This window comes from Lygodium microphyllum, chromosome 13 (assembly GCF_053477565.2).
Source record: "Lygodium microphyllum isolate KBCC chromosome 13, Lygodium_microphyllum_v1.1.10, whole genome shotgun sequence".
Classification (NCBI taxonomy): domain Eukaryota; kingdom Viridiplantae; phylum Streptophyta; class Polypodiopsida; order Schizaeales; family Lygodiaceae; genus Lygodium; species Lygodium microphyllum.
The window spans coordinates 95,002,826-95,027,717 of NC_141147.1; the positions used below are offsets into that span (position 1 = coordinate 95,002,826).

The 24,892-nt window shown below is 41.7% G+C and overlaps 1 protein-coding gene across 1 annotated transcript; it reads right to left on the reverse strand.

The window, feature by feature from the left end:
• Positions 1 to 22,726: 22,726 nt before the first annotated feature.
• On the reverse strand, positions 22,727 to 24,088 carry LOC148026923 (pyridoxal reductase, chloroplastic-like). The gene has a single exon (XM_087690541.1). It carries the CDS (start codon positions 24,052 to 24,054, stop codon positions 22,867 to 22,869), a length of 1,188 nt encoding a protein of 395 aa, XP_087546667.1. The 5' UTR covers positions 24,055 to 24,088; the 3' UTR covers positions 22,727 to 22,866.
• Between the last annotated feature and the right edge of the window lie 804 nt (positions 24,089 to 24,892).

Sequence of the window (24,892 nt, forward strand, 5' to 3'; positions counted from 1 at the left end):
CATCAAACTTTTTATACCATTGTCTAGGAGCCTGTTTCAAACCATATAAGCTTCTCTTAAGCTTACATACCAAATGATCATTTCCATGTATAACAAAGCCTTCGGGTTGTTTCATCTACAACTCTTCTTCCAAATCACCATGTAGAAATGCAGTTCTAACATCCACCTGATCAAGTTCAAGATCCATAGATGCTACAATGGCAAATAACACTTGAAGAGTGGTCATTTTGACAACAGAGGAAAACATTTCCTAAAAATCAATGCCCTCCTTTTGTGTATAGCCCTTAGCCACAAGTCTAGCTTTGTATTTGGGTTTGCCATCCACACATTTTGTGTATTTGGCTTTTCTATACTTGGGCAATGTAACCAAATCCCAAGTATCATTCTGATACAATGACTTCATTACTTCTTGCATAGCTAGCTCCCACTTTTTCTTTAACTCACATGATAACGCCTCTTTGTACGCAAGAGGCTCACCTTCATTTATTAGCAAAATGTAGTCCAAAGAAGAATCAATGATGCCAGGAGGCATATTCCACGGTGAATTTCGTGAGGTTTTGTGGTGGATTCTGTAAAATTTTATTACCGGGGCTCATACACAAAGTGGATTCTTTGTGGGAGAGGTCGATGGGGACGCCTATCCTTTTCGGGCGTTTTGTTAATTTTATGTGTACATGGGTGATTCCATAGCGGGTGATTCCGCGAAATACATATTTAAATTAATAAATGTTTATGAATTTAGAGTGCGCACTCATAATAAATTAAGGTTAGGATTGATTTTTGTAGCTGAAGACTGCTAGGTATTCACTTTTATCGGTTTAATTGTATTATTTTTCTAACAATTGTGAATGCTTCAGTTGATGTGTAGAGTGAGCAGCGGTGGCATTGGGAAGCATTGGAGGATAGCATGTATTCAAATTATCATCAATTTTTTATGGGCGCGTATCTTAGGCATGGTGCTTATATTTTATCGCGCTTGATATTTATTTATTATTTTTGTATGCGCATGGCCGCACGATTTAAATATTTGTATTGGACATTGTATTTGGGTATCGCCTGACTTCTTGGGTGCCCAATAGCTTTAATTCTTAGTGGTGACTCCATCATTGGTGTCACAGGTGTGGTTTTGCACTCCGAAGCACTTTGAGGTGCTGTAGGAAGCTCTGGGGGCATGGGAGTTGTGCTGGGAGCAGTCATGGGGGTATTTAAGTTCTCTGGATTAGGTAAGTCTAAGGCTTGTGGCGTTTGCTTTGGTCGATAGATGAGCTGGGGCTTACTAGCCACAGCAGGCAATGGTTTGCTGACTATGCCCTAGGTACCATGTGTGCAAGACTCCCTTACTGGGGTGAGATTGCTGGTAGATGAGCTTTTAAACTTGCCATTTTTAGGCACCCAAATCCAAGGGTTGCCCCCGTAGTATCCTTGTGCTCGCAAGAGATCTTTGGGGATCCATCACGGCATGGTTGTGTGTCTACGTCGATAGCATCTAGATTGCCTCTTAGGCCGGCTGATTATTTTGGCATTTAGAATCACGTTTGGGTGGTCTACCCGGATGTGGTCTTTGCCGTTTTGGCACCCATATAAGCTTGGACTCCTTGGCCTTGTGAGCACTCTTGGTGGGTTTGGGCCTAGGGTCGAGAGCCTCGCATGAGGCCTTAGTTTTCTTTTGTTTAGACTTGGGCTGAAGTGTGGTCGTAGGGGTTTCTACCGGTGGCTTCGTAATGGTGGAGGAGTCAGGACAGCCCTTGCTGAAAGTCGTCACTATACGCACATTGCCTATAGCAAGTTGAATGCGATTTAGGTTGTAATCCACATTATAGTTCGTTTGTTTCTTGAAAGTACGACCTAATAGTGACATATTACCGGCTCCTTTAGTGTCAGGCAACACATGGAAGAAAGCTGGTAAACTTTCAGACTCGATAGAAACGACTACCTTGCACTTCCCTAGGAGTGAATAAGCATTACCCCCAAACGGGGTGAGTTTGGCATTAGTGGGCTGTAGTTTCGGTTGACCAATGCGTGTCCAATGGTCATGCGTCAAGATGTTGTAGTCGGCACCTTCATCAATCAAGGCATTGAAAGAATACATCGCTCCTACTGTGACAATGATTCGTAGATACGTCGGCGCCACTGCTTCTTCGTCTTGATCTGTAAGGTCGGTTATAGTAGCCATGGAGACGTTCATTGGGGGTTCTAGCATGGGTGGCTCATGTAATGGATGGGAAGGAGGATAGTACTTCTTTATGCGGCTGCCATTAAAAAAACCTATTCCTTCGCCTTCAAGTGTCTCTAACTCAACATTCCCTGTTCTACCAATCATGCATACTTTGAAAGGCCCTAGCCCTCGAAACTTCATCTTTTGTTTATGTCCTTTTACAGAGTATAGCAGAACAAGGTCCCCTTGTTCAAAGTCTCGTTGTTTGACATGCTTGTCAAACCACATCTTTCATCGAGCCTTCTCACAAATCAGAGAGTGAGTGGTGAGGAGTCGGGTCTCCGTTAGGCGCTCTAACTTCACTAAGCGATTGGTCCAAGCCTCTCTTCCCTCCCAACGCTCCTGGACTGCTATCCTTAAGCTAGGGATGAAGAATTCTAAGGGTAAAATGGCTTCAGTTCCATATGTCAGCCTAAAAGGCATTTGTCCTACAGTCGTTTTATAAGCTGTGCGATAGGCCCACAAGGCCGCCATTAGCTTGTTGTCCCAGTCACTTCTTGAGGTAGACACTACCTTTGTAAGCACGTTGACTAAGATTTTATTCGTGGATTCGGCTTGGCCATTAGCCTGAGGGTATTAGGGAGAGGACTTCCGATGAATTATTAGGAAGGTAGAGAGCAGGTGGGAAATCACCTCATTAATGAAGTGCATGCCTTGGTCGCTTACAAGTTTGATTGGACAGCCAAACCATGAAATGACCTGCTCCCACAAGAACTTTGCAGTGGTTCTAGCATCATTCTTCCTCGTGGCTCGTGCCTCTGCCCACTTCATTAGATAATCAGTTGCCACTATGATGTAGCAAGCTTGGGAATATTGTGCCGCAGGACTGATAGGTCCAATAAAATCGATGCCCCATTTTTCAAAGGGTTGTCGGGCTATGACAGGGGTCAACTCCATCTTGTCTTTCCACACAGGCATTTGGTCCTTTGGCACTCATCACAGTGCTTTACGAATTTAACTGCATCGCGGAAAAGGGTGGGCCACCATAGTTGGGATTGTAGCACCTTTTGGGCTGTTGTGTCCCCGCTAAAGTGTCCTCCAGCGATTTCGCCATGTGCTTCTTTTAATGCATCGTGCATCTCGTGCTCACATACGCATCTGCATAATAAACTGTCTTGTCCCAACCTGTAGATTTGGCCGACTATCAGTTGGTATGGTTGAATTTTCAGGATAAGTCTTCTCAGTCTGGCCTTCTCAATGGGTCTCTCAGGTAGTCCGCTCTCTAGCACTTGCACTATGTCATCGGCCCAGTACAGCGTCAGATCAGCTTTAAACAATTCTCGCTCGCTAGACAGGTTAAAGAGATGAGCATCCGGTAAATCGTCAGGTATGCCTTGTCCAGCGGCTTCTCCTGTGGGTATGCGGGACATGTGGTCAGCCATGTAATGCTGCTTTCCTTTGCGTACAACCACAGAGAAGTCAAACTCCAGTAGAAGGAGTAACCATCTAGCTATGCGTCCCGTAGCGCAAGGCTTGTTCACAAGATATAGCAAGGCTTGATGTCAACAAAGAAGACAAAGGGAGTGGCCAACAGGTAATGCCTAAATTTCTTTACCGCAAATACCATGGCCAAACCCCTCCCTTTCTGTCGTGGAATAGTTTATCTCGGTATCTGTGAGCTGCCTGCTGGCAAAACTCACTAGGTAATCTAAGTTATGTTCACCAGGCTGGCATAGCACGGCTCCAATAGCGAACTTAGAGGCATCTATGTGTACATGAAATGTTATGTTCCAGTCTGGGGCTCGTAAGATTGGTGCAGTAGTAAGAGCCTTTTTCAACTCCTCATATGCGCCTGGCATTCCTCAATCCACTCGAACACTATCAACAGCTTGTACAATGGTCTAGCAATTAGTGCGTAATTTAGTACAAAGGGTCGATAATATCCAGTGTGTCCTAAGAAGCACTGAACTCCCTTGTAGTTATCAGGTGGTGGTAAGTCAACAATGACTCTAACTTTAGAAAAGTCAGTGGCAATGCTGTTGCTTGACACTACATGCCCTAAGATGCATCCGTGTTTCACCTAGAACTGGCACTTTAAGGGGTTCAACGAGAGGTGGTACAACCTACACCTTTCAAAGACAGCTCTCAATTTCTCTAAGTGTTCAGCCCAACTAGAGTGTACGCATAAGTCGTCTACAAACACTTCCAGTTCGCGCCTAAGCATGTCCTTAAAGATAGTGCACATTAGGCATTGAAAAGTTGCAGGTGCGTTCATCAGCCCAAAAGGCATGACAATGCCAAGTTAGAATTTTCCAAGATTACCTTCTATATAAGTTGAAAAACACTTCAGAGATGGAGTTACATGAAAAGAAGTACCGCTGTCAACAATCCATGATTATGACAAACCATCATGAGCTAACAACAAGGCATCTATCACATCTGTTTTAGTGATATACATGTCCTCCACTGTCATAGCAAGAGGAACTGAAAATGCAACCGGAAAATTAGCATCTTTATCATCTTCTATCTCCTCAATAACAACACTAGATATCACATTTGCTTTTTCTATCTCTTTAGGGGCAGAGTTACCATCCTTGTCATTCTTTTTGCCTTTTGCATTAGCCTACTTCTTATGTTCTTGTTCCTTTTTAAAGTACCTGCAATCGGGCTTTTTATGCCCTTTGCGACCACATTGATAACAAGTTACATCTTGTTGTTTTTCCTTGCTTTTGCTGCAATTTTTGTTTTTATTTGCAGCATTATACCTTTTTTAGGTCTTTCTCTTACATTGTAGGCTAATCCACTGTTTTCCCCACTTGCCTTGCGTCTAATCTCTTCATTTTCAGAATAGAACCACACACACCATCAAATGTCATTTTGGGGTTATTGCTCAATGACATAACCAATGCTTCCCATGGATCGGGCAAGGTCATGAGGAAGAAGATAGCCCTCAATTTAGGATCAAAAGCTCGCAAACCTCCATCCTGTAAAACTGACTCAAAATACTAGTGAAAGCATTCAAATGCTTTGAGGTAGGTTTGGACTCATCAAGCTTCAAGTTGACCAACTTCCGCATGAGATGTACTTGATTGATAGGAGTTGTATTCTCATAAGTAGCCTTAAGCTTTTCCCAAACTACATAAGCAGTATCAAGCCCCTTTATATTGACCTAGATATTATTTGTGATAGCCATTTTAATGTAAGTAATGGCCTTTTTATTCATTTTAGCCCAATCCTCATCTGACAAAGCAACATGCTTATGTTCTTCTAAAGCATCATCAAAATCCTTTAGAAAGAGTATACCCTGCATACAATCTTTCCAAAGTTCACGAGAGAGAGATTGGCAAAATCGCACCCGCCACGATCGCAATCTACAGACAGAAAACATCACTTGAAACAAGGAGAAAAAGGAGTGAACTGAAAGATTTTCAAATCAAGTGTCTTGGGGTTTTACCCCCTTTTCAAAGCCAATGGAACCATCAGATTTATTATTTGAGCACTGATTATTCCAAGATCCTCTCCTGTGATATTTCCATGTAATTAAAAGTTAGTTAGCTAGTTCAAAAGTTAGCTAATCAATTAATCAGTTAGTAAGGTTACTAACTAAAGACTAACTAAGGTAAAAACTAACTAACATTAATAACTAATAATTTTTATTTAATTAAAAGTATTTTATTTAAAAAAGTCAAGAGTTGTAAATCCGATATTTTTCTCGGATTGACAAGGACCGTAGCCACCCTTCATGGAAGTTACAACGTGAACGAGACTTATGAGCTATATTAATCATTAGTATTAATGTGTATAGTTTGAATGGTCCAAAAATATTAGATTCTAGGAAAAACTAGTATATTTTAGATATTTTAGATATTATCCAAAAAAGATATGGAAATTTCTAAAACTGGATGTCATTTAAAAGAAAAGACAAGTGATGTATTAGTTAGTTTTGGAGATTTTATCAAAAGAAAAAAATAAAGAGAGAGATTTGCGAAATTGCGCGCGCCGTGATCGCAGTCTTCAAATAAAAAACAGCACTTCGAACAAAGAAAAGAAGAAGGAGTGAACTAAGAGCTTTCTAATCAAGTGTCTTGGAGTTTTACCCCCCCTTTCGGAGCCAATGGAGCCATCAGATTTATGATCTGAGCATTAGATCGCTGATTTTTCCAAGATCCCCCTCCACAAAGAGCTCCTCTTCTCGGCCACAAGCCTCTTCTCTAATTCACTATAAATGAGGCATGGGGAGGCACAAGAAGCATAAGGAGACCCTAAGAGGCTGCGAGAGAGAGGTAGAGAGAAGGATACCCCTCCAAGAGATTATGGAAGAGAGCTTGAGAGAGAGAGAGAGAGAGAGAAAGTAGTTACCCCGAGAGGCTGCAAGGGAAAGAGTAAGCTCAATTCCCTCTATATCGATCCTTGACTTAACCATCTTCTCTTACACTCTCCTATCTCGAATCTACTCCACCTTCTTTATCTCTTGAATCTACTTGTGGACGATGGCCTCCAAGCGAAGAATGTTGCATGCGGATGGCAATCCCACAACCAAATACAAAGATTCGGGCAAAGGCATCACTATCAATCCAATTGCGGTTCCGGTCGTAAGTAATGTATTTCCAAATTGATAGATGCTTGTTTTGATTCTCGTATGAGATACATTAGGACCCATACTATGACCCACAAGTATAGGTCATTGGAAGGGATAAATTTCATCTCACGTATTCAAAAGATCAAGCTTGCAAAGTGCATAGCACCTAGTTGCATATGGCTTGTTCTTTGATAAAGCAATTATAAGGAGGAATCGGTCAAGGGTTATGGATGGCATAATCATGACATTAAAAATTGTGCATACAATAGTTAAGTAAATTTTACATAGAATCGCTCTTTGATCCCAAGGAGAAGAGCAAATATGCGATGGAAATATTATCGCAACTATTCTTGCATTGTTTGGGAATAATACAATTGGTTTTTCTGTTGGTTGATCGAGCAACATCCTAAATGCTTTTATATTCAACTAGTTGTTAGTTTGTTGTTTGGATAATTGTTTCAAGTGCTTGTGATTTATGCTAAATGCATGGCAAGGGTCTGTAATGACAAGTTGCCATGGGGATAAAGGAATGTTTTCCTAGAAACTGATATTAGGGTTGAATGCCTTGTTGTGCTGGATTCTTAAAGGATTTAATTAAGGATATATTGCACAAGTGGATCACCTCCATGATCGCACGGCAGATTAACCAGAGAGGGCATTGCTCCATTCATGGGCCAAAGGTCGAGTGGTGAAAAGGCCAACCACGGGAATGATGTTTCGCTCCTAGACAGCTTGCAAATCAAGTGGAGCTCTGGATACCCCTTGCTAGGTCTAGAATGGAGTTAAAGACCTCTGTGGCCCCCAATGTCTAGGCATGTTGGGAGATCCTATTCTAGATAAAGGATTGAATTTGTGGTGCCATGTGATTTGGACCAGTTACTTCTGCATGGCAGAAGGGATACTTCTATTGGACAGAAGGGATACATAATTTCTCATGTATGGGCGGAAGACAAAGATTAACTTGAATATAAGTTAAGGAACTTGTTTGTCAATAGATTGCTTGCTCTGTTTTCGTGTCTATGCTATAAGTTATGCAAACGAACCATGTTCCCTAAAAGACTTAATTAATGAAGCTGACTTTAAGTGTCACACATAAATGTGGTAAGACCTAAATAGAAAACTAAAGCTTTTGAGGGAAGTGGGTGGGCGGAACCCCGGATGGGTCCATTCTACGACAAGGTGGTCCCAGAGAACTAGGAGGCTTCTCACAAGGTTTACCGACTTCGGCCTTAGAAATTGTAAGGATAGAACCTCGATTCATGCTGTTTTAGGGGACTTGAATGAGACTATGCCCTATGGGTAGAGAGATCGAGCACAGTGCATCCCTCTCATTTCCCATTCTCTTTGAACCAAGTGTGGCATAGGTCTGCTTCAGCTTGGGTATCTTTGCATAAAGTAGGATGTCCAGGATCTGATGCTAGAATGCTATTAGGAGACCTTGACCACTAGAAGCCCAAATTTCAGGTCGATCCTAGTGGGTTCGGTCGTGAACGTTCCATTGCGAGGCGGATTCGAGAAACCCTAGGCGACAAAACTCGAAACATTCCATGGGAGTGCCGAGCAATGACGCTTAGATTCATTTCTCAATAGACCGCTAAAAGCTTACTTGGACAACGGATGGTGGGCACCTTACAATTGGTATCAGAGTGAAACTTCGTAATGATGCATGATTGATTAATGTATGGTTCATAGACATATCCTAAACAGAATAACCTAAATGCTATGGCTTAGTTATTAGGCACCTCCTGTACCCACAAATGTTGACATGCAAGAGAAGAAATTTCTTCTCAAGCAAATTAAGGCTCCTGAGTTTGATGGAGAAGAAATAGATGTCGCAGCTAAGGCGGAGATATGGATTGAGTCGATGGATGATTATTTCATTGCTTCGGAAACTACTTCTACCAATCAAGCAATGATAGCCAAACTTAAGCTAGTTGGCTAGGCCCAATTATGGTGGAAGCAATGGTACAAGGATCAAGGTATTTTCGAAGCCGCTGTCACTTGGGCGCAGCTGAAAGATGCTATACGCAGGCGATACCTTCCGTCAACCTACTAGACTTTGAGGATGAATGGATTTTTCAAGCTCAAGAAACTGGAATTAACCTTGGAAGGTTACTACTCAAAGTTCATAACCCTACTAAAATATACGCCACCTATGGATATTGCGCATCAAGTATCCAAGTTTTGCCATGGCCTAAACACTCCTTTGAACCGTCATCTTGAAGCAATGCACCCAAAAGACTTGCAAGATGCATTACTCTGAGCAAATCCAATCGTCCAAGAACTTTGAGAGATGCCATTTTGACAAAGATATTTCCTGAGATTAGGGAAAGAGATGCCATAGGTGTGGAGAGATAGGGCACATTCGTAGGAGATGTCCCTACTACCAATGCTTCGATTGCAATGAGCTAGGGCATGTCCAAGCAGACTGCCTTGACTTAAGTCCGAAAGACATTAAACCTCTAAGAAAACGAAGCTACACAAGTGCAATCTTCGGATATATAGAGGAATCAGATGAAGACGAAGACCTAGAACCTACAACACCTCTTCAGGATGATTAGAAACCCTAGATATCTTTCAAAAATGTAATACATTTGGTATTGAGAATACCCCAATAAATCCTACTCTTATACCTACAGTTAATTTGCATCATATGAGTTGCATCTATTTTGAGCCTAGAACTTGCAAATGATTAGAGATACTCTAGCAAGGAATGACAGTTATAACTTGCAATGTTTTTTTCTTAAGTCATTCCTTCTCAACTTATATAGATTGGGTCTTACCAGAATGTCAAAGCTTGGAAGTATTCTTTAGTATTACAAGCAAATCCAATTGTCCATGGAGTTCAGTCCCGAACTAAGAAGAGGACAATCTGGGAACGTAGTTTCTGAGATAAAGGACCACTCTAATCTGCTAAAAGGATCCTAGGACAATTTGGTCTAAAGAAGAAAATCCTACCAAGGCCAACCAAGAATCTTGCGACCACAAGCGATAAAGTTCCGCGATGTTTCTATTGCAGGGAGTTAGGTCATTTCAAAAGGGAATGTCCAAAGCACCCTAAACATCGATGCTCTGAGTGCCACAACATTGGACATAACTACATCAATTGTCCCAACAGAACTCAAAGAGAACTTGAGCTTACAAGAAATGAAGTTGTACAAGCTCCCCAGTGATCCAGAATATACCAGCTGCTTAGAAAAAACCTAGAAGATATCCATGACATGTAACTACAATAAATTTTCTCTTGTAATCAAGACTCAGATATATCAAATACAATAGGTTCTTATTTCGAAAGACCGCATGCTTAGGAGTGATCAGAGTAGCACAGCGAAAGCATGGTGGGCCCATAACCCACAGGTTCCAAAATGATACCCCCAATTTCTCTCGAGATGAGGACATCTCGATTTCTCTAGGGGGAGGAGGATGTAATATTTCCATGCAATTAAAAGTTAGTTGGTTAGTTCAAAAGTTAGTTAATGAATTAATTCGTTTCTAAATAGACTGCTAAATGCGTGCTTGGACAGCCGTTTGCAGGCACCTTACACCTCCATAAAGAGCTCCACTTTTCAACCACAACCCCTCTTCTCTAATTCACTATAAATAAGAGGCATAGGAGTAGTTAGAGCGACACAAGGAGACCCCAAGAGGCTCCGAGAGAGAGGTAGAGAGAGAGAGGTAGAAGGATATCCCTTCAAGAGGTTGCGAAAAGGAGCTTGAGAGATAGAGAGAGAGAGAGAGAGAGAGAGAGGGAGGGAGAGAGGGAGTTAGCTCAATTCCCTTGCCTCGATCTTCAACTAAGCCATATTCTCTTACGCTCTCTTATCTCAAATCTATTTCACCTTCCCTATCTCTCAACCACTCCTGGACGATGGCTCCAAAAAGCAACGAAGTGGAAAGACCGTGGGAACCACCGTAACCGATCAAGCAACGAGTATTGCCAAAGATACGGGAATGCTCGAGGTTGCCGGCATTGCCACTACCAACGAAACATCGGGTGTGGCTAATGCAAGCACGAGTAGAGACTAAATTTCTAATGTTGTCATGCTACCAAACCAGGTTATTCATTACTAGATTATTATTTTGCTATATAAAATAATCTCAAAAGATATTACCTTCCATATTCTTCACTTACACGAATTAATAACTCGTCTAGAAAGCATACTAGTACAAGCATAAACAATTAATCATTATGAATTGCAGCTAGATTAATTAAGATTCTAAGTCATAGAATCATGTTAGAATTAATGGCCAAAGGTTATTGTACATGTCTTTATGTGCATTCAATATAGTTATGGTCAAATGCGACAAGGTTAAGAGTTGACTAACGCTTGTTATAGAAACTGATTGTCTAGTTAAGAGTCCTATAAGTCATCTTGTTGAGTTATTGGCACAATATATTTCTTTAAGGAATTTCGCTTATGTTGGGTAAGATAGCCCAAACAGGAAATTCATGCCTTGCTTAACATGTTATAAGAGATGTACTCAAGACTTCTTTATGGGGAGGAGAATCCTCATCAGAATGTAAGATAACCTTAGGATAAGGTCTACCTTGGCTATGTGAAGCTATGAATTGCATGATGGTATGATTGTCATTGCATCATTTGATATACATCTGAAAGGATTGTTTGTGTTTGCTAGAATCTAGATCTCTGATTAAAATTATTGTCAAACAGAATAAAAGGAAGAATCGCGTTAGGCTACCCCCAAGCTAGCAGCGAGACCCTACTCCAAGGGGTCATGATTATCGCTGCGAGAGGCTTGGACCGGCTCCGTAGACGAAAGGTCTATCTCAGTAGGGATAGTCTCGGGCAGTAGGAAATGTAGGTACCATAGGGGGCTCTGGTTGTAAATCATGCATTGTTCCCAAAATCTAACAAGCCCCTTCGTGACCCAGGATGGGATCCTGGAACCCTAAATACTAGTTATGAGGGTGGAATCTTGGTGGAAAAAATACCCTCATGGAATTTTATGTATCTTCCGCTAGGTCGAAAAGATGAAAATTGTAATAAAGAAGTTTGCTTTACTGTTCGAATTGTATGCATGTCGGTGAGATAAATTATGTGAAGGAACTTGTGATTTAATGGACTAACTAAGGAAGCTGGTTGTATATGTTCCAATAAATGTGCTATAGGTAATTAAAAAACTAAAGATGATTCCATCATCAAAGGAAAGCGGGTGGGTGTAACCCCTGATGGGTCCGTCCAATTGTAGGGTTGTCTCAATTAGCTATGAGCTTTTCTAAATCGGCAATAGAAATAGGAAGACGGTAGATTGACTTGACCAACTAGTCGTTAGGTAGAACAAACTTGCATTGTTTTAGGGGGGCCGGAATGGGATTTTGCCTTATGGGCAGGAGGGTTGACATACCACACTCCCCTCCATCTCCCATTCTCTTTGAAACAAGTGCAATGGCAAGTCCGCTTCAGATCGAGTAATCCTGTAAAAGTGGGACTCGGAATTACTGACGCTAGCTGGTTGCTAGGAGACCCATCTGATTCTAGGAACCCGAAACTTCAGGTCGATCCTAACGGGTTTGGTCGAAACTCTCACGTTGCGAAGTAGACTCAGTAGGGCCTAAGCGACAAACCCCGTAATGTTCCAAGGGAGCACCACGTGGCATCATTTTCGAAAAGCCTTCTGATGGACTACTAAAAGATGTGCCATGGATTAAGACTAGTAGACACCTCACAGTTGGTATCAGAGTGCACGTTAGTATAGAATACAATGTAAGCTTAAGAAAAATATTTTTTTAATCATAGCCTAGAAGGATTGACGTAAGCTTAAGAAAAATATTTTTTTAAACATAGCCTTATGGGTAGGAGGGTTGACGTACCGCACTCCCCTCCGTCTCCCATTCTCTTTGAACCAAGTGTAATGGCAAGTCTGCTTCAGATCGAGTAATCTTGTAAAAGTGGGACTCGGAGTTACTAATGCTAGCTAGCTGCTAGGAGACTCATCTGATTTTAGGAACCCAAAACTTCAAGTCGATCCTAATGGGTTTGGCCGGAACTCTCCCGTTGCGAAGTAGACTCAGTAGGGTCTAAGTGACAAACCCCGTGATGTTCCAAGGGAGCACCGGGTGGCATCATTTTTAGAAAGCCTACTGATGGACTACTAAAAGGTGTGCCGTGGTTTGAGACTAGTGGACACCTCACAATTGGTATCAGAGTGCACGTTAGTATAGAATACAATGTAAGCTTAAGAAAAATATTTTTTTAAACATAGCCTTATGGGCAGGAGGGTTGACGTACCACACTCCCCTCCGTCTCCCATTCTCTTTGAACCAAGTGCAATGGCAAGTCCGCTTCAGATCGAGTAATCCTGTAAAAGTGGGACTCAAAATTATTGATGCTAGCTAGCTGCTAGGAGATCCACCTAATTTTAGGAACGCGAAACTTTAGGTCAATCCTAGTGGGTTTGGCCGGAACTATCCCATTGCAAAGTAGACTCGGTAGGGCCTAAGTAACAAACCCCGTGATGTTCCAAGGGAGCATCGAGCGGCATCATTTTCGGAAAACCTACTGATGGACCACTAAAAGGTGTGTGTGGATTGAGACTAGCGGACACCTCACAATGTGGGTGAGTCTTATCATTTCTTTGTATAAAACTCTTGTTCCTATCCTATTATTTTGGGGCAACCATTTATTGCTGAGTCTTACATGAAGACTAAAGTTTTGGACGATGGGTCTGCCTATGGACAAATCCGAAGCAAGGATGGAAAGAGAGCTGTCCAATTCATGACTGTCTGCATCAATCATCAGAGAAATAAGGATTCTTTGAGGGATTCCCCTCTTCTAGCAGGAGAGTTGGATTTTTTCTAGGTACCACTATCTTGCAAGACGATGGTGGTACAAGTCAGGGAAAGCTCTCGCTTCCTAGCAACGGATATTTTTCCTCATGTATTTATGGTGTATCCACTGAAAGTACTTTGTGTTTTCAGCATATTTCTGATATGCCTAGAGCTTCCATGCAGTATGTAAAAAGAAAATAAAAAGAATTAATTATTGCAAGTGTTTTGCAAGAAGAAGATCGGATAGATGGTCTCTATGATGGCCTTTCATGCTTAGATACCATGGAAGAACTTTCGGTATTGCTAAATGCTAACAATCAAGTGTTGTCATATGTCTTGCAGGTCCATTCTCTTGCAGTGTATTGTGAGATTGCTTATTTCATGCTTCAAAAGAAACTGGGTGCAAGGATTCTTGCCAAAAAGTATTATTTGATTACATATTTCAGAAAAAAGATTTGGGTGTTGCTGTTTATACACAGTAAAATTTGTGTTTACCAGGGTAATTTTCAACAAGGGTTGAAATCTGCATGTTGTAGCAATGAAGCCAAAGTTTAGACAAAATATAAGACAGGTGACAAGAAGGTTAGACCAGTTGCAGGACCGCTTCCTTTGAACAGTGACGAGATGATTAGGAGAGCTGTTATGCAACCTCCTTTACGAGATCCTGCAGGTATTGGACATAAGTTTTCAGCTGAGATATTGAAAGAGATGAAGATTGGGACTCAAGATTTTCTGCTTCCTGAAGAGATAAGATATTTTGAAGAGATGTTATCCAAACACGAAAAAGCTTTTGCTTTCTTTCCACATGAGATTGGATGCATTGATCCTAGGATTGTGACGCCTATGGTTATTTTTACCATTCTGCATGTCCCTTGGAATCTACGGCCTATTCCTGTGCTGAGGGCTCACTTGCACAAACTAGTAGAGCTCTTGAATGAGCGGATTAGGATGGGAATTCTAGAGCCATCTTCAACTCCATATTCCAACAGGTGGTTCATAGTTCCTAAGAAGAATGGGACACTCAAATTCATACAGAACCTACAGCCAGTAAACAAGGTCACTATTCAAAATGTTGGTGCATGACCTATTGTGGATGAGTTTGATGAGGCTTTTGCTGGATGTGCTATCTATTCACTTGATGATCTTTATTCTGGATATGATCAGTTCCAGCTTTCCCTTGAAAGCAGAGATTTGACTACGATGAAGACACCTCTAGGCGTTGTTCGAATGTGTACGCTTCCACAAGGAGCTACTAATTCGGTTGCCCATATGATGAATGGGATGAACAAGGTTCTACGAGATTTTATTCCTAAGCTTACTATGCCTTTCATTGATGACTTACCTATCAAGGGTTGTTTGGAAGAAGGTAAAGATGATTCTTTAGATGACCATGGATGCAGTTTCTTTGTGGCTTCACATATATCAGAGATGTTGAGAGGATTCTTTGTAAACTGGAGGAAGTGAATTTGACCTTGTCAGTGTTGAAGTCTATTTTTGGAGCCAGAGAAGTTTTGATTATTGGACATATGTGTGGATACCATGGCAGGAAGCCTTCTCCTGCAAAGGTTGATGCCATAGAGAAGATTGCGAAGACTTGATCTTCTATTTCGGAGGTTCACAGGTTTCTTGGAGCTTGTGTGTTTTATCTTATTTGGATTCCTCATTTTTCTCATATTGCAGATAATCTCTACTAGCTCCTAAGGAAAGAGCAACGTTTTTCTTGGGAGATAAAACACACTAAATCCATGCAGAAACTGAAGAAATTATTGAGAGCTACTCCGACTCTTTGAAAGGCAGATTATGAGTGTGGGAGACCTATTATTCTTACTATTCATACTAGTCCTATCGGCATTTGATGGGCTGTTGGCCAAGATGATGTATATGGGAATAGGTATGCTATTCGGTTTGGGGTGAAAGTCCTAAACGAGCGACAACGAAGGTATCCACGAGTTAAAACAGAGCTCTTGGGGATTGTCACTGCTCTTCATTGGAGCTATTGTGGTGGTCGAGACTGATTGTTTGCCTCTTCTAGGTATGATCACGAGTTGTTCTACTCTAGATATTGCCATGCTTAGGTGGATTGGGTACATTAAATCCATGAATCCCGAGTTCATGCACATAGCAAGTAAAGACAATCCAATAGTTGATATGCTTTCACGAGTGAGGTATGATGATATGGATTTTTCTTGCATTGATGATGCTGATGATGGGGCTGATCTTTCAGCCATGCATGCTGATCATACTTGTCATGTGTCTGCTTTGGAAAGCTTTGATGAGACTTTGTATACAGGTGAGTATTTACAAATTGGTCATTATTTGAGTACTATGTCTAAACAGGATGGATGGACTAATGCAGACTTCAAAAATATTAGAAGAAAAGCTTATGGTTTTTTCTTGTGAAGTGGGCTACTTTGGAAGCATCCACGAAAGCGAGGAGGTCAACCATTGAGAGTTGTCTGTGATAGAGCATCACAGGTGCGGATCATGAAAGAATTCCATGAAAGTCTTTGGGCTGGGCATCGAGCTATTTGGGCAACCTATGAGAAGATCAAAGAGCGCTATTGGTGGAGAGGCATGTATAGAGATATCTCACAGCTTGTTGAGACATACCCTGATTGTCAGTTGTTCTCTTAAGTGAGGCATAGAGATGAGCTTCATCCTACCTACCCGCTATGTATTCATTACAAGTGGGTTCTTGATTTTATTACTATGCATGTTGGTTTATGGCAGATGCGCTACATTATTTTGGCATGAGAAGATCTCACAAATCAAGTGGAAGCAAGAGCATTACGAACAAAGTCTACTTCAGTGGTTTGTAAGTTTCTATTGGAGGATGTTATTTCCAGGTATGGATGTATTGGAAAAGTTACTACAGATAGAGGTGAGTTGGATGTTGATAATGCTAGAGAGTCTTTCTCTTGCCTTGGCATTAAACTTCCTTTGACTTTGGCATATAATCCAGAAGGCAATGGGAAGAGCGAAAGAGGCCATCCGCCAATTGTGAATGCCTTGGCCAAAGCATGCGGTGGACGGGTTCGAGAGTAGCCTAGGTTGTTGCCTTATGCCTTATGGGCTGATCGCACTACTCATAGTGTGACTATAGGTTACAACTGAGTTGATGTATGGGCAGAAGCTAGTCATGCCTATATAGATTTGCATACTTACTTGGAGTGCTTTACCGTGACAACAAGAAGAGACGTCAAGAGAAAATCTTTTGGCTCTTTGTATTCGTCAATTGGAGAGAAGACCTGAAGATATTGAGAGAGCAATTCAAAAGCTCAAAGAAGCCAGAATTCGCAACAAAGACTACTTCAATAGCAGACACAGATTGAGTCCTAAAGAGATTAAGGAAGGAGATTGGGTGTTGGTCTATGACAACACTCTAGACAACCAGTATAGTGCTATCCACAAGGTTTCCAAACGATGGTTTGGGCCTTATTTAGTGCAACATGTCCATGACAATGCTACATATTCCTTAGCAGAGCTTGATGGTACAACCTTGCAGATTCCGATTGCAGCGAAGAGAATCAAACTCTTCAAGAGAAAAGATGCTACAGCCTTTACAGTCGAGGAGTTGGATGATGCGATTTACGATGGACTTGAGCCTAGAGAGGATGAATATGAAGATGTGGACATTGACGATGCTTTTGCAAAAGATGAAGAGATTACATTGATCATTGAGCTTGGCAGTGATGAGGATGGGTAGCTCTAGCCCATTCGGAGGATATGCAGGTTTGGAGGGGGCGAATGTCATGGCGTTGTGTGTCTACCACTGCAAACCTGAGGGCGGAATTTTCTGCCAAGATTTTGGACTCTTCAATCAGCATCATTATAAGTTTATTTTCCATTATGTGTTTCTTTTGTGTTTGCATTTGCATGTCATACGAGCACATGTAGTTAGGCTAGTCACAAATTCCTCAATGCATTCATAATTTTTTGTGTGGAACTTCGCTTGATTGATTGCAAATCATGGACTCAAATTTGCAAACTAGAGAAGAAGTACATGGAAAATACCAAGTAGCTTTAACACATGGACCGGCAAATGTTAAGGCATGCTAATACAAAGAAGCTTCTTACAAGATTTACACCTCTCTCTTGGCCTAAAAGGACTTTATGGAACTTGATGAAAGAGTTTGAAGATGCGGATTCGTTGCTTCTCTCCCAGGGCATTACAAGGCTTGCTTAATTGAACAGTCCAACTTACTTGCACAATTCAGCAAACATATGACTATTCAGCAACATGCATGCTAATTTGTGAAGATGGAGTAGCCATATCTACCAAGGGTGAGAGGTCACAATACAAAGATACAATCCAAGTTTCCACAATGCTTTGGGAATTGACTGGGCAAAAACAACAATAATGGCAGTACAAAGACGTAATCTATGACGTCGATCAAAACGAAATATGGAATGTGTTTTTTCCCGCCTTGAATAGAAGTGACGAAAACAATGCTTTTAGCATTTTCAAAAGCTTAAGGTGGGAAGTGAAGACAATGTCATGAAGAAGGTGGATAGGGACGAGGGCATGGAATCATCGACGATGCTGCTGCGATAGAGAAGTTGAAGGGAGGACATTTGGAGGCTATGATGAACTGAAGTGGATGGTGCGAAAGACAAAACTACGACGATGTTGAAGTCAAAAGGATGGAAGGCTACTGTAACAGAGATAATGAAGACTATTGACAGAAGCTTCATCTTCATACTAAAACCATCGTATAGCCATCGTCTCTCACATCATACTATGTTCCCTTCTAACCTTCTACTTAACCCTTTTCACTTGAACCCCGATATTCGCACGAATCATTGAGTCTACACTTCAAACACTTAGTTCATCATTAGATTTGTGATGGAGAAAAGTCTATATCTTCCTTAACATGCCCATATTCAGGTGTTACGCCTTTGAAAATAAAAAGGAGAGAAAATTGAAGAACACTTCCATCTATACAATTGCAGTCTACCAAAGGATATTATTGAGATGCTTGTATGCTATGGGTTACATTTTTATGTCTAGAAGGCATTGAGACAAACAGTGTATTCATTCGCATTGTTAGATTTATGTAATTGATCGAATGTGAAACCTATTCATTCTTTTTGCTCCATGTATTCATCTTGACTTGAGGACTTAACATTATCTTTTGCTCCCATCTTGCTAAGCATCCCTACGGCAAGTGACATTCTTGAAAACCCCCCCCCCTCCCCGAGCGCGAATGCCGTGCGACACCGTAGCCTTAGAGCCTCTCTCTCTGAGCAAGTCATCCACTCATATAGCCTTCTCAAAAACTCTTGCCAACACATCCCTATATGGGTTCAAGTTGCTTGTTAAAGCCTTATAGAGTTCTTCGTTGTGGATTTTGTTAATGAATATGGTAAAGACCATTCTCTCATTGGGTTGCTCAACTGCAAGTATCCTCTTGTATAGACTCCTCATATGAGTGACATAGTCTCGTATGTTCTCTTTGTCTTTTTGACTGACATTCATAAGCTTAACGATGAGGTTGTCAAAGTATCTTATCTTCAAAAATCTATTGATAAAGAGATTCTTTAGATCATTGAAATTATTGTGTTCGACATTATCTAGACTAGTAAACCAAGTCCGCCCCTTGTCTCCTAAGCAAAGCTTGAATGTGTGTGCATTGAGCGGGGTCCATGAGGTTGTTAGCCTCACACACCTGCTCAAACTACTCGACGAAGCTGTAGGGGTCATTGCCTACTTGATATTTGTCGAGTTGCTTGGCAACTATGGGTATCTTTGTTTGGCTCTTGATATTTGCGATGACTTCCAACCCAACTAGTAATGATACTACCAAGGCTACCCCACTTTGCTCGGCGCTAGTGTTGTCTAGAAATCGCTTCATGAGCAATGACTCACTGTAAGGACCGCTTCTAAGGTTCTCTCCCTCTATCAGCATTTCCTCTCGCTATGTTTCCACCTAAGATAGCTAGGATCCTATGAACCTCATTAAGCTCTCTCTCTTGGAGTGACCTCTAAACCCGTTGCTCCTAGTTATAGCTCGCTATGCAATGCAATGCCATCCTTTCTAGCCTCCTCTCCTCAAGGTTGGCTATGATATTGACTACATGTCTTCTATGGCGTGTTATCCTTGTCTATTGGTCATACTATGTGATAAATCACCGGATATCATCTGAGTATCCTGCTACCTTAAGGTCAAGGTCAAGGTTGAGATCATTCTCGTTCGAGTTGGTACCTACCATGGTAGTTGTCTCTTAATCCATTAGTATTTCTATGAGGTTGACTAGGCCGGTTAAAGAAATCCTTCCTTTCCTCAATGGTTTGATGGCTGTGTCTTTCCTAGATATTTCTCTTTGATGTCTTGGGTTACTTGTTTGATTTCCGAGGTTGCACTCCTACTAGTGGGTTCATTTCTTGGCTTAATCTCCTTTAGTGTATTTCTTATTAATCCAATCAATCTAAAAGTGTACATGTACTCACACACTTGAGCGGTGCGACTCAATGTGAGCTGTGTGAAATCAAGCTTTCCAATTTTCACATGCACTTAAGTGTCTACGATGCAGAGTGCAATCTTTAATGAAATTAATCACATCCACACTTTTACCAATTACTTTTATGCAGTTGTAGCCTTTTCGCATGAATCATGCTTACTCCTAACAATTGATTTTTGGTCCCTCATGGGTTTTAATAAGTGGTCTGATTGGTGATCAATCGACCCAGGCAATCAAATTGAGTCTCTACTAGGAGTAAGCAATCGGTGGTCAGTAATTTCATTCACTCTTGGGCTGTTAGGTCAAAGCTCTAATGACAATCAGCTCTATGGTCTTATCTGTAGATCTAGGTTCCAACCTAGATTGCAAGGTAGCTAGATGTTGGCCCTAGTAGGTCCTGGAGTGGTCAAAAATTGTCAAAATTTATGTTTTGGACAACCCATCCGAGCCCCAAACTTGGCCGTCTGAGTGGGTTCTATGATCGTCCGAGTAGTCAAACTCAAACTCGGACGAGGGATGCCTGTCCGAGTGTTTGAGTTGACTATGGGTCAATCGTCCGAGATCCGAAAAATGGTTCGAGTCTGAGTGTTTGAGTGGACTTAGGTTACTTAGATGTCCGAGTCCGAGTGGATTTGTCCAACTCGGTCGTTCGAGTAGACTTGTCTGAGTCTAAGTAGACTGAGGCTACTCGGACATCCGATTCCGATGAGAATTTGATTGTCCAAGGCCTATAAGTCACCTTTCGAGCAGCATAGAAAAAATACAAATTAGCATGAAATTGATGGAAATGATTTAATACACAACTTCTTACTACACCCATGGTTCTAACTTCATTCAACACACATCAGGGAAGATTCATAGCATAGCTCGAACACACGAATGCAATGATACCATAGATTGTTACTGTTGCTACTCTCTTAACCTGTAGCTCTCTCTCTCTCTCTCTCTCTCTCTCTCTCTCTCTCTCTCTCTCTCTCTCTCTCTCTCTCTCTCAATGTCCAAATAAGCTCTCTCTTCCCCCTTTCCCACCTTTTCTTTCTCTTTCTTCCCTTATTATCTATTTTCCTTTCCAGGCATTGAAAATCTTTTTTTTTCCCATGTTTCTTGGTTATTACAGAGACTTATATTTTCTTTCGTTTCTCCTTATTTCCCAAACCTTAATACATCCTACTAACGTAAAACCACATACCACTGATCTAACTAGTTCTCCTAGATCTTCCAACATCTAAAATAGGCCCAATTAATTACAATGGTACCATCTTCATTCCTCCATAATGTTGTACCTATGTGAGGGATAAAATGGTAGGATAGGCACCTACATGGACTTCAAGGCTTCGGGGGTGTATAAATTTCCTCCCCAAACCTTGCATCCCTCAAACATCCATGGCACTTTTATTAGCTAGTCTCTCTTATGTTTCTTCATGGCATCCCTCAAAGGGAGATCTTCAAAATGTGCATGGGATGCATACTTTTGCAATGTAGATTCAATAACAAATGAAAAGATAAGTATCTTTCATACCTTGTTGATCTATCTCTTTCCTTGTTTCGCTTTCCTTCTCTACTTCCTCTTGTACCTTGACCCTTATTTTGTTGATTATAGCCACCTCTATCACCAACTTCTCCTCTAGTTTTACCAAACACGTAAGCACTTCAACAACCGAATCTTCCAAAACCACATTCTCGAGTTCCAAGTCATGAACCCATTGATGCAAATTTTCTTTTCATGAACTCAGCTCTCAATTTGGTATCCATGTGGCATCTTAAAGTGTCATCCACTTTCCCTTTTAATTCATTCTCACTTTCACAAGTGGTCAAATTAACCAAGGTCTTGTCTTGATGTCTTCCAACCTTGTGAAATTATTTGGTGGCTCAATTTGGGGAAAGCCATGCATCTTCCACTTCATAGTTGAATCACCACCATAGTGTCCTCATTTCTCTCATTAGACCTTTCCATTATTATGACACAAATATTATGTCCTAGCAATGATACTCCTCTTCTCTTTTGTGCCCACCACTTCTCCATAAGGTCGGAGTAGACATGAGTTCAGTTGGATGATCATTGTCCATGTAATGCATGCTCCTTGCTTCTAAGCTAGAGAAACACAAGCTCTTGAGAATATTATGTTATGCTGGTAATTTGGCTCTAAAGCCTTGTTCTTCCATGTTCCATGTACCCTTGAGAGCAAAAGTGCATCACCAAATGTGCTTGTTAACAGCACTAGTTGCTTGTCTTGAAGGTATATTGTACTTGGCTGGTACATGGTTACTAACCTTGTGTGTATGGGCCTAGCATGGCTTGTATGGCTGTGTTTTACTGTCCTTCTGGCTGGCTCCCAAGGGATTGTCTTTGTGCTGCATGCATGTATCTATGCCCTAGCATGGACGTTAAATCTGAAGTCACCCCTGTAATTCGGTCTTTAGAGACATCTTATGAGGTAAGAGAAGTTTGAGGAAGCTCCATGATAAGCAATTTACTTCTATGGCCTCGACCTTCAAACCCAACTCTTCCACTTACTCTTCAACCATGGAGAATTAACACATGCCTTATGTCAGGGGGCTTCGAAGTCAAATTAATGATTTTGATTCAGATATAAGGACCAGACAACAAATGAGAATCTGCTGCATTCCTTCTACTGCTACTCAGAATACCGTTCAATGATCTAACATACCCATTTTGATCTGTGATGGCGGATTTCTTGAACTTACACATGCATACCAATACACAAACTTGTATGTACATTCATGCGTGCTTGTCAGACAAAGAGAACAAAGATACCCAAAGCAAACAGATTCAATCTCTTAGCAAGCACACAAAGCTTCTATCACAAATGATTTGAATATAAGATGCTAAAAATCTGTGTTGATTTTGATCTTCTACACTTAGAACAAACTCCTTTCCATCTCATATACATCTCCTTGAGGACCTGAGCTCTGTGTCAAAATCTCCTCAATCTGAGCCAGGTCATGATTGTCCAGTGAGATATCAAATACTTTAAGGTTGTCCGCGAGATGGTCTGGCCCTGTGAAACCCACAACAGGGTACACAGGACCTTGTTGCATGACCCATCTCAAAGCAATGGCTGCAATACTTACCGACTTTCTGTTAGCAATTTCCAATAAAATCCCTAGCAATTTCCTCCAATAAGCTTCACCTCCAGCCTCTTTCAGGACTCTAGAGTACATCCTCAAGCTGGATGTCTTCAGCACAAGGGGCCTAGATAAATACCGATTCGTCAAAACACCCCCTGCGAGAGTGGCGTACGCAAAGAGCTTGATGTCCCTTTCTTTGCAGTATGCAAGCATCTGAGTAAGGGGCCTCCTGTCAAGCAACGAGAACTGGACTTGGTTGCAGACCACTGGGACTCCGGCATCAACGATCTTTGCAAGCGCCTCAGTGCTCATGTTGGTCACACCCACACTGGCAATGAGACCTTTTTCTCTCAACTCAGCCAAGGAAAGGGCAACATCAAGCATGCCCTTCATGGAGTAGTCCCACCAATGGAGCTGAACAAGGTCGAGTCTGCTCACGCCAATGGCATCAAGGGACTTATGGATACTCTGCTCCACATACTTGAATGCGGGTTTGTTGCTGAAGACGTTTGGCACAAACTTGGTGAAGATGTGGGCCTCTGCCATCGGGGGTGCTCCAAGAGGGCCCTCCTCCTCTTCTCTCTTCTTGTTCCAGCGGGTGAGGAAGCGACCGCAGGCGGCCTCGCTGGGGCCGTAGTAATCCGCAGTGTCAAAGGTGGAGAGCCCCGCACGGGCGTAAAGCTCCATGGTGGCGATAAAATCTGGCTGGTGGACAAAGCCGTGGCCACCGGTAAGCGCGTAGCAGCCATTGATGACGGGGGAGAAGGCCGTGGCCGAGCCGTCGTTGAAGCGGATGCGTGAATGGAGGGAGGGCACAGGGGCGGATATGGAGGCCGAAGAAGAAGACGGTACAGAGCAAGACGAGGAGGGAGGGGGCGATCTCTCAGTGGAAGTACAGGGAGAGTCAGAAGAGGAAGGGGAGGAAGAAGGCAGCCTCGGATTTATCAAGGGCACGTAGCACAGAACAGCAGCCGCCATAGCTCGCAGACTAAGTACTGTAAAGGAAGAACTGACGATAACAAGTGATGGTTAAAGATTTTTCTAAGATGTATTGGGCGTGCCCAAAAGAGGGCTTGAGAGTTTGGGCGTTCTTCCTTTTTCCCCATGTGAGAAAAGGGGTTCTTTTCCCTTGTTTTCCCTACACTGCACAACCTCATACACCACGCACATGACACACGAGTCATGTGCGTGGTCAAAAACTTGTTCTTAAGAACTTCCAGTACACAGTAAATTTGGCTCACATGAGTTACAGAGAGCAAGTGTTGAAAAGACCAACCAAAAATGTGAACAACCTAGTAGCTATATTGGTCTACTCCAATCATTATCGACAACTAGCCAAACAGATCTCGCAACCTTGTTCCTCTCATTCAAACGAAGCAGTTTTGTGTAGTAAAGCCTAATTGAAGAAGGCTTGAAGAAGTTATTGCCATATCACTCTTCAGCCACGTGTGAGAGAAAATAGCCATGACTCTTACCTCTCATGTGTGTGGTGTATCATGAACTTCGGCTCCCTTGGCATCCCATACCTAGCTAGGTTTTATGTAGGTGGAAATATGCTTTAAGTATCATGCGACATTGGTATCTTTTCTAATCTCCCACGTTTTTGTGGAGGTGAAAGGAGTGAATGAAAATGATATTGCGGTATGATTATACATCAATTAGTTAATTTTTTTGTTCAGTTCTTTGAGTTTCTGTTTGGAAATGAGTAATAGATATGATAAGGTCTCTGTGGATTATGTTTAAAAATGTCCATGTTTGAGTAAGTCTTAGATGTGTTTTCATCTAAGTGAATAAAAAGGGTGATTCTTGCATTATA

What these genes read in the sequence shown, in the direction of transcription:
- LOC148026923 (XM_087690541.1), bottom strand. Translation starts at nt 24,054, where the DNA reads ATGGCGGCTGCTGTTCTGTGCTACGTGCCCTTGATAAATCCGAGGCTG.